At 50.1% G+C, this 10814-nt stretch overlaps 1 protein-coding gene across 1 annotated transcript in view; it reads left to right on the forward strand.

Annotated features, from left to right (window-relative positions):
* VAX2 (ventral anterior homeobox 2) overlaps positions 1–9169 on the forward strand; it is a 28250-nt gene extending 19081 nt beyond the window's left edge. Inside the window, exon 3 of the mRNA XM_047069266.1 lies at positions 8723–9169. Coding sequence (XP_046925222.1) covers positions 8723–9169 — 447 coding nt within the window. The remainder of the gene's footprint in view (positions 1–8722) is intronic.
* The last annotated feature ends 1645 nt before the right edge of the window (positions 9170–10814 follow it).

Consider the following 10814-nt stretch of genomic DNA (forward strand, 5'->3'; position numbering starts at 1 on the left):
CTTAACCCAAAGGAAAAGCTTTTGTAAAGTGAACACCCCCTCTGCGCGAATGGAGGCATTTCAAGCTGGTAACAGAGACACATAATGATAACAATAATACTAATACCTAGTACTCACGGTGCGGAGGCAGGGCTCTAAGTGCTCTGCCTGCGATAACTCACCAATGCCTCCCAACAACCCGATGATGTAGCTGCCTGTATTATCCCATTTTACAGAGGAGGAGAGGCTCTGCCCAAGGTCATACAAAGAATACGCTCCAGAGCTAGGATTGGACAAGCAGTCTGGCATCTTTATGCCACCCGTAAACTGGCAACCATCCTGGGGCTTATAAAGAATGACTCGAGACCCTCAGTCAAGCAACAGCTCTGGTAGTTTAGCCTCATATATGAGGGAGCTCATGGATAGATGTATTACAGACATGACCAAAACAGGACTTACACAGGGTAGAGGCGAGGAAGGACAGAGTGAGCAGGCAGACAGTCTGGAAGGGTGCGCTTCCTGGAGAAGGCTGTGGTGGGATATGCAGGGGTCCCTGCTGTGCCTGCTGCCGTGCTTCCCTTGGCACCCCCACTGCAATTCAGTCAGGACCGGCTGCTGTCCTGCGGGCCCAGGCCGTCTCCACCTGGACCTGTTGTCCGGCAGAGCCCCAAACAACACAGCAGATGGCCTGGGGCAGCGGGGGCCCTCCCTCCAGCGACACTCAGTCAGGAGGCTGGAAAGCCAGGCTCTGCCAGAGAGAGGGCTGCGGTGGCTGGGCCCGGCCAGAGCTCCCGGGGGGACATCAGGCATAGAGTCACCCCTCAGTACCTGCCCCTCTCGTCCTATCTGCCCTCTGCCTAGCCTAGTTTTGCCAGCACACTCTACCCTGAAACTTTGCTCTCCAAAGGCACCTCAGATGCCCAGGCCAGCAGCTCCTTCCCTGTCCTCATCTTTCCCCTGCCCTGCCCCCTATGCGCCCGACATTTATCTGCCCTTGGTGGTCAGGGCCAAGCCCCTCCTCGTCCAGGAAGACTTCTTGACTTCATGCCAAGAGACCCTTCCACATGTCTTGGTAAAGTGTGTGTGTGTGTGTGTGTGTGTGTGTGTGTGTACGTGGTGGGCACCAACTAGCACACACTTCCCAAGAACAAGAATGTGTCTGAAAGCCACATCTCCACTTCAGGCCTCCATGGGGAGCTCAGAACACAGCTGAGCTAACAGTGAGCCCTCAGTGAATCCTCAACTTACTGACTTGCTTACCACTCCCCTTTCTTTTTCCCCCGTCCCCGGGGTCTTACAGGTAACATATGGTACAGGAAACCTCTGTTGAGACCTTCCCCTATACCGGGCACTGCTCCAAGGGCTTGACGTGTCCTAACTCATTTATTCCTCTCACCACAATCTTATGGGATGGGAGTGAGGTTTTCTCCAGACAGCACTTGTGACACCAAATGTGTGGTGTTTTCTAACACCAACAGCAACCAAGTCCCCCTTTCTCAATCACCAACTGGTACTCAAACTATTCAATTCAATTCTGACACTGGCTCCTGGAGTTAGCACAGACACTATAGGTTACAGCTCAGTCTCACAGGACAGTCCCACATCAGATGCCAGTTGCATGTCCCTGGGGCCACCTGTACTTCCGACTGGCCAGCTGAAACATTGGGGGTTCCCTCGTCTTCCTCCTCGGGCTTGTCAATTTGTTGGAATGACTCACAGAACTCAGGAAAACACTTTACTTTCCTTTACTCGTTTATTGTAAAGGATACAACTCAGGGGGGCACCTGGGTGGCTCAGTTGGTTAAGCATCCAACTCTCGCTTTTGACTTAGGTCATGATTTTGCAGTTTGTGAATCTGAGCCCTGCACGAAGCTCTTAGCTGGTGGTGTGGAGCCTGCTTGGGATTCTCTCTCTCTCCCTCTCCCTCTGCCCCTCCCCCTGCTCTCTCAAAATAAAGGAATAAACTTAAAAAAAAAGGATACAACTTAGAAATAGCCAAATTTTGGGGGTGGGAGGGAGAGAAATAGCCAATTGGAGAGATGCATACAGCAAGATGTTGGGGTGCGGGTGTTCAAGGAGCTTCTATACATTTTATGGATGTGCCACCCCCCAGAACTTCCTTGTGTTCAACCCAGAAGCTCTCTGAATCTCATTGTTCATGATTATTTATAACCCAGCCCCTCTCACCTCCCTGGGGAGCCAGGGTGGGGGTTCCAAACCTCTAATCACAGACGTGATCTTTTTGGAACCAGTGCACATCCTGAACTATATAAGGTCCACCCTGAGTCACCTTGTTAGCATAAACTCAGGTGTACTTTAAAGGGGCTTACTATGAATGACAAAGGGCACTCCTGTCACTCAGGAAATTCCAAGGGCTTTAGGGGCTCTGTATCAAGAATGAGGAACAAAAGTCAAATATGTACGTTTTAATTTTTTTTTAAGTAGGCTTCACACCCAATACAGATCCCAACACACAGTTTGAATTCATCACCCTGAGATCAAGACCTGAGCTGAGTTCAAGACCTGAGCTAAGATCAAGAGTGGGACACTTAACCAACTGAGTCACCCAGGTGCCCCGAATATGTACACTTTTTAAATAACAGAATGCGGGACACCTGGGTGACTCAGCCAGCTGAGCCTCTGACTTGATTTCTGCTCAGGTCATGATCTCACAGTTTATGGGATTGGGCCTTGCGTCGGGTTCTGTGCACTGACAGAGTGGAGCCTGCTTGGGATTCTCTCTCCCTCTCTCTCTCTCTCTCAATCTCTCTCTCTCTCTCCTTCTCTCTATACCCCTCCCAAAATTGTACTCTGTCTCTCCCTCTCAAAATTAATTAAATAAATAAATATTTTAAAAATACCAGAATAGGCCTTTATTATTTCTGTGTTAAAGAAAGGGAAACTGAGGCACAAAGAAATTAAATAACATGCTGAAAATTTAAAGCAGGAACATTTGGGGCACCTGGATGGCTCAGTGGGTGGAACACATGACTCATGATCTCAGGATTGTGAGTTCGAGCCCCATGTTGGGCACAGAGATTACTTAAAAATAAAATATTAAAAAAATAAAAATAAAGCAGGCACATTCATTAGCTCACCAGATTAATCTTTATTAAAAGCTGGCTTTATGGGTAATATTATCCCCATTTCAGGAAACTCAGAAGGTTTATTAACTTGCCCTTGGTTATATAGCTAGAATTCTGTGGAATTCTCCATATATTCACCCATACGTTTGTTCAAAAATACTACTGCAGGGGCACCTGGGTGGCGCAATCGGTTAAGCGTCCGACTTCAGCTCAGGTCACGATCTCGCGGTCCGTGAGTTCGAGCCCCGCATCGGGCTCTGGGCTGATGGCTCAGAGCCTGGAGCCTGTTTCCGATTCTGTGTCTCCCTCTCTCTCTGCCCCTCCCCCGTTCGTGCTCTGTCTCTCTCTGTCTCAAAAATAAATAAACGTTAAAAAAAAAATTAAAAAAAAATATTACTGCATACCTACTATATACTAGGTACTGTTCTAGGCACTGGGGATATATCAGAGAAAAAAATAGATCAGGCACCTAGCCTCAGGCAGCTTCCATTCTGCATGAGAAATACAAATAGCATTTATTTATTTTAATGTTTATTCTTCTTTTTTGAGAGAGAGAGAGACAGCGTGTGCGCGGGGGAGGGGCAGACAGAGAGGGAGACACAGAATCTGAAGTAGGCTCCAGGCTCTGAGGTGTCAGCACAGAGCCTGACGAGGGGCTTGAACTCACAAGCTGTGAGATCATGACCTGAGACAAAGTCAGACGCTTAACCAACTGAGTCACCCAGGTGCCCTGACAAATAGCATTCAAAAGAGTGATGAGTACTATGAGGCAGATAAAATGAGATATGATAGAGACTAGGAATCTTTGACTGGGGTCATCAGGAAAGGAGATGAATGACAGTGGGCTGAGGTGTGAATGACAGGGAAGAGACAGCCAGGACAAGCGCCAGAAGAGGAGTCAAGACACAGGGTAACAACTGTGAAGACCTGGAGGTGGGAACTAGCATAGAATATTCTGGAAGTGTCTGAAGGCCAGCGTGGCTGGAGTCGAAGCGTAATAGGGAAGGTAGGCGGCAGAGCATATAGTGTTTGGAGGCCATGATGAGGTGTTGAAGAGAGAGTGCCATGAGAGGACCAGCATTTTACAGAGCTCACTCTGGTCACCATCGGGAGAATGGTGAATGAGTGGATGAGGTGGGGGCCACTGCCATGTTGTCTTGAACTCTGAGTAATGGAGGAGAGAAGTGAACTGATCTGAGATGTCATCTAACTTGGAGATAGAACTGTTAGGACTCGTTCATCATGACTTACGTGCACAGGGCAAGGGAAAGAGAAATGGTTTGGGCTCGAACTGGTGAATGGTGAGAAGTGGTCAGTGATGCCATGTAACAGGTTGAGAAAGCTGGGGAGGAGCAGGAAGGTGGGAGAGGAATCTGGAGTTTTGTTTTGCATCAGTTCAGTTTGAGATCCAAGTGGAGATGTCAGGAAGGTATGTCAGATATTTCTCCGGGGGCTGGTGTTTCTCTGATTTTACCTAGGAGTCTTGGTCAGGCCTCTTTTGTGGGAAAGGCAAGAGATTCCTTCAAGTGTGCTCAAATAATAGAGGGACTCCTAAGGGATAGAACAGGAGGCACAATCTTGTGTAAGTCCAAGAACAAGGACCACGGTGTAGCCAGGCCTCCTAGGGACCGACCAAAAGCTGAAGACCATGTTGGATCCCAGGACTTCAACATCCCATGCAGCTCTCCCCCTAGTGCTCTCCTGAATATGCCCCCAACTGCTCTCCAAGTGATTGCCTCCCTCTCTGTGTCCACTTCTCTTCCTCCTGCCAACCAGCATCTTTACCCCCTTCCTGGACATCAAGAGGGTCCTAATCCAGACAGAGAAAATGAGCACTTACTCAGGACCCGTTCTCACTCCATATCTCTTCCTTAACCACTATGTGCCCAGTTAAGTTGTCTGCATTTTTATTATTTTTTTAATGCTTATTTTTATTTTGAGAGAGAGGGGGTGGTAGAGACAGAGTGAGAGAGTGGGGGAGGGGCATACAGAGAGAGAGAGAGAGAGAGAGAGAGAGAATGAGAGAGAGAGAGAGAGAGAGAGAGAGAGAGAGAGAATCCCAAGTAGGCCCCACACTGTCAGTGCAGAGCTCCATGTGGGGCTCGAACTCACAAACAGTGAGATCATGACCCGAGCCGGAATCAAGAGTCAGATGCTTAACCGGAGCCACCCAGGTGCCCCAAGTTGTCTGCACTTTTAATGAGAACCCCCCTTATAGGACCTGGTGCACAGAACCATGAAGCCTTCCCTTCCCACCACTTACAAAGTTCTGCAGGCTGAAGTGTCCTTCGGATATACGGACAGGGACCCAGGCAGAATGCAACTGATCTCTGGGCCTGGCCTTGCCCAGACCCCCAGGCTGTGCATTACAGGGAGGCCCTAGAGTGCAAGGAAGGGGTGTCAGAGGGATCTAGTTCTTGGACACACCAGAATAACTCCCACCCCCCACCCCAGAGTGGCATGTGCTCTTCTCCATATCTGAGAACAAGGATAGTCCCACTTAGTCTAGTTCTCCTTGTTTTTATACTTTATCACCCTGCTTTGTTTCAAGGAAAACATGTGGTGCTTAATTAAAGCAGTGTTTCTCAAAGTATGGCCTGCGGACCACTTATATGTAGGACCCCTGGGGTTCTCATTAAAATACAGATTCCAGCTTAGATTCCATGCTCAGCCCCCAGGCTCCAGTCAGAGTTTCTAGGAAAGACCTGACAACCTCTATATTAACCTCTGTATAACCTCAAACTAGATTGACCACATTAACCACATTGCTTAAAAGACTTCAGTGTCTCCAGGCACTTTGCTAAATCCATGATTAAAGCTCATTGAGTGATTACAACAAACCTATGAGGAGGTATGATTATAATCCCCATTTTACAGATAAGGAAACTGAGGTACAGAAAGGTTAAGGAACTTGCTCCATGCCATTCCAACTAATTAACGAGAGAACCATAATTGACTCCAGGTTTGACCTCAGGATCTTTTCCACTATCTTGTTTGCTACTTCTACCAAAACACTTACTGTCTTGTAACACTTACTGACCTGTCCATTTTCCCCACTACTGGTGTCTGAGACCCATAGAGTTTTAGGTATTCCTGTTTTTTCAGCACCTGGCAATGCCTACACCTATTGGATGCTTGCTGTTCATGTGTTGTATGAATGACCACAGTCAGAGCAGGAAACAAGAAAAGAAGATGTGGCAATAGAGGAAGGAAAGGTGGGAGGCTGGCCCCAGGACTCCCCTCATTCTGCTGGCATGAGGGACTTTTTTAAGGCCAGCCTCCCAGGATCCAGGCTGAGGACAAACTGCCAAGTCCCAATACTGACAGCATCACCACTTGGCTTGGATAAGAGCAGCTCTGATTCTTCAGCAATTGTCCTCAGCCCCTTACCCATCACCTCTTCCCCAAGATGGCTTCTTCCAGAACAGCAGAATAGGCGGTACCTTCCAGATTACAAAAACCAGGGCCATCCCAGAAACACAAGTGCCATTCATAGGAATGTGCCCACAGTCACAGGAAGCAGCCTCTTAGAGATTCATGCCATCTCCAAATCAACAAGGAGGCTTGGGATTTAACACCAACCATGAGCCCAAAGAGGGTGATGGATGATCTCCCAGAAAATACCTCCCTAGTCCGGGCAGCCAGTTGAAAACCATGGCTCATGGACCACGGTGTGGTCTGGCAAGGAATTAGAGGGTGAAAGGTACCGAGCATTCACTGAGTTCCAGGGGAACCAGGAGAGGGAGGAGGCAAGATGCAGCCCACAGGAAGACCACAGAAGGGCACCAAGAAGACAAGCGGAGGCCAAAGCCTCCGAAAGTGTGCTTCTGGATAGCACCCTGGCCTACCCAGCATGCAAATGAACTGGGCCTTGAAGGACCTGTACCCAGATTTAACCCTGAGAGAGGGTAACCCCTGTGGTGGAACTGAAAGCTTCCTGGAGGAGAGGAGGGATGAGCCCAGAGGCTTTGAGCCCGTCTCTCACTCAGTTTGTCCCTTGTTTGGTGAGCCTTATGAATCAGCCCTTTAGGGACTATGGGACTCATGGTAGGAGGTAGACAGGCAGGGTGCCTCTCCCCAACCCTTGCAGTTCTAGCACCTTCCATCACAGTTCACAGATTACAATCACACACAGAACTTAAAAAAAAAAAAAAAAGGATACATAGGCCCCTCCCCCTAGAGATTTAGTGAGTAGGCATGTGGCATGGGCATTGGGATTTTGAAAAACATGACTCCAGATAATTTTAAAATGCAGCCCAGATTGACAGGCCCCAATGTAGCCCATAAGGGCCCAAGACATAGGCCTGCCAGATCCCAGCCCCTGCCTCACTTCCTCTCCAGGAGCCTCCTCCTCCCAGAGCCAGCCACATCCACCCTATCTTGTACCCCTGGAGCTGCAGAAGGACAAGACACTTTGCAAAAGCTTTGTCATTCCTTATTGGTCACACTCCTTATTACTGCCACTCCCTTTGTTGCTGGGAGTGGGTTAATGCCACCATCCCACTGGACCTTCAGCTTCCCCAGGACAGGAATCATGACTTCTGGGGCTGTCCTCTCCCACTAGTTCAGAGCTGTGAACAGAGAAGGGAGCAATAAATGACGACTCCAATTCAGGGTAGGCCAGGCACCACGTGAGGCCCTCTACCTGGACTTCCTTATCTGATCCCTGCGACAGCCCAGGTATTTTTGTCCCCATTTTTGAGATGAGAAACTGAGGCTGGGGAGTTCGTGGGGTGGTGCCTAGGTCCTAAAAGGGTGGCTGCTCACTGGGGCAGAGAAGCCAGGGGGGCTTCCCAGCAGGGGAGGGAATGCAACCACACGCAGAGCCACTTTCCCAAGGATCTGGTGGGAGGAGCAACTGAGTTCCAGGAGTGACAAACATAGAGGGTTTTCTTCTTTCCAAACGCTTCCTTCAACCATATTTGGCTGCCTGTCCCTTGGCCTTCCCTTACTGCTATTTCCTTCAAATGTCACCTCTTCAGAGAGGCTATGTTTACCACGCATTAATAAGCTAGTCCCCTCCCGGGCCACTCCCCTCTTTATCCTGCAGCCTTTTTCCAAACCAGTGCCTCTCAAAGGGTGGTTCTTGGGCTGCTGTGCACCCCGTTCTGTCCCCAGCAAACTCTTATCTGTCTAGGACAGGTTAAGTGCAGAGATGGAAGTAAGTGTAACCCATTTTCATTGTATTTGACAAAAACATTGGTCCACAACAGACTGAAAAACTTTAAAAAGTAGTTCCTCGGCACAAATAATTTGAGAGATGCTGTTCAAAGCACTCAGAGCCACCTGACAGTCACGGCTGTTTGTTTTCATTTCCTGTGCACCATCCGCCTCCCTGTCTGTGCCGTCCCCTCCACATCAAGGATTCCCTCCACTCTCGTCACTGCTGATTCCCTGAGTCTAGAGCAGCACCCAGCAGGCAGCAGGCACTAGAGGGCGAGGGTCCCTTACTGGTTCACCCAGAGCAGGCTGGTGTGGAGAGACCTTAATGACACTCTGAATACTCTTCTTCCCCCTTTCACTCCACCCTTACTCCCCCCACTCTCTGTCCCCTTGCCCTCCACGCCCTTCCTCTTCTTTTCTCCTCCCACCTGACCCCACTTTGCTTTGCTTGTCCCCTCTCCCTTCCCGACACCCCTCCCTGTCCTCCACCCAAGGTGAAGGTCTGGTTCCAGAACCGCCGCACCAAGCAGAAGAAAGACCAGAGCAGAGACCTGGAGAAGCGGGCGTCCTCCTCGGCCTCCGAGGCCTTTGCCACATCCAACATCCTGCGGCTGCTGGAGCAGGGCCGGCTGCTGTCTGTGCCTAGGGCCCCCGGCCTCCTGGCGCTGACCCCTGGCCCATTGGGCCTGCCTGCCGGCCACAGGGGCACCTCACTGGGTGACCCCAGGAACTCCTCCCCGTGCCTCAACCCACTGACCTCAGCGTCGGCGTCCCCGCCCCTGCCACCCCCTCCACCGGCCCTCTGCTTTTCCACTGCCCCACTCCTGGACCTGTCTGCCTGCTATGAACTGGGCTCCTCGGCCTTCGCACCCTACAGCAGGCTAGAACGGAGAGTGGGCAGCCCCAGCGGCAGCGGCGGTGACAAGAAAGCCAACATTTAAGCCTCCACCTCCCTGCCACACCAGTCCCCAAGCACAGCACCACCCCTGCCTCCCCTGCCCCATGGACTGCCCTGAGCAGGCTCCCAGAGAGGCGGGCAGCCTCACATCTGGCCCCACCTGCCTTTCAACTCAGAGACTGTTGCCCAGAAGGCCTTGGTCCCGCAGCTTGTGTGTGCGAGTGCAGTGTGCGTGTGTGTGCCTCTCACTGAAATAAAAGGAAAACAATGACAAGAAGGGAAACAGAGTCTCCACAGCACCACCACTGCCCCTCGATCCCATCCCTCCCTCTCCTCACCGGGAAGGAAAATGGGCTGAGCCAGGAGACCTCTAATGGGAGAGAGCAAAAACTGGAGCCATGTTCACAGTTATGGGGGATGGGGTACCAGGCTCCTACTCCCAATTAGAGCTTCTGCCTGGGCATTGCAAAGCCCATGACAGCCACATGGACGCTTCTGCTGGTTAAGCATTGCTCTTTGCAAGGTCCTCTTCGAAACATAAAAATATTTGAAAGGTAGAAATGTCAAATTCTTCAAGAGGGTAGACAATGACAGGTGCCTGGGTGGCTCAGTTGGTTAGGCCAGGCTGTTAAGCAACTCTTGGTTTCGGCTCAGGTCATGATCTCATGGTTCAAGAGGTCCAGCCCCACACTGGGTACCCTTCCCCTCACCCCAACAGCATGGAACCTGCCTGGGATTCTCTCTCTCCCTCTCTCTCTGCCCCTCCCTGGGCTTGCTTGCGTTCTCTCTCTCTCTCTCTCTCAAAGTAAATTACAAAAAAAAGGGGGGGCGCCTGGGTGACTCAGTCGGTTGAGCGATGGGCTTCGGCTCAGGTCATGATCTCACAGTTTGTGAGCTCGAGCCCCGCATCGGGCTTTGTGCTGATGGCTCAGAGCCTGGAGCCTGCTTCTGATTCTGTGTCTCCCTCTCTCTCTGTCCCTCCCCCACTTGTGCTCTGTCTCTCTCTGTCTCAGAAATAAACATTAAAAAAAAAAAAAAAAAGGAGGGCAGACGATGAAAGGTGAGATCAGGATCTAGAAGAGAGCCAGACAATGGATATAAGAGGTAAATCCAGGCAAGATCCCACATGCCTAAGAGGGCATGCTCATCACAATCCCCACAACACAAAGCACTTTTTTAAAAAAAATGTGGGTTTTTTCCCTCAAGTAAGACACTTGTATTTAACTTTTTGTTTTGCAATGACCGTGGATTTACAAGAGGTTACAAAGATACTTTAGAGAATTCCTTGTACCCTCCACCCAATTTCCCCCAATGGTTACATCTTCCATAACCAAAGTGTAATATCAAAACCAGGAAATTGACATTGGCACTGTGTGTGTGTGAGTGTGTGTGAGTGTGTGTGTGTGTGTGTGTGTGTGTGTGTAGTTCCCTGTCATTTTGGCCCCTGTGTAAGATCTGTGGAACCGCCACTACGATCAAGATGTAGCACTGCCTATTACCACAAAGCTCTCCCCTTCATAGTCACCCCTGACCCACGAGACTTCTTTGAAAGAATGGAAATCGTGAGAGAGGGCCCAGGGACCAGAAATGGGTCCTCAAATCAGAGGCCAGAGGTGACATTTCAACTCCATTCGGGAAAAAAGACGGGCACAGTCTGTTCCAGTCTGCTCTTAGAAACACGTTTGGTT

Source organism: Lynx rufus, unplaced genomic scaffold (assembly GCF_022079265.1).
Source record: "Lynx rufus isolate CCGP_SWC_20201006 ecotype Redwood Valley unplaced genomic scaffold, mLynRuf1.p SCAF_8, whole genome shotgun sequence".
In the NCBI taxonomy this organism is placed as follows: Eukaryota; Metazoa; Chordata; class Mammalia; order Carnivora; family Felidae; genus Lynx; species Lynx rufus.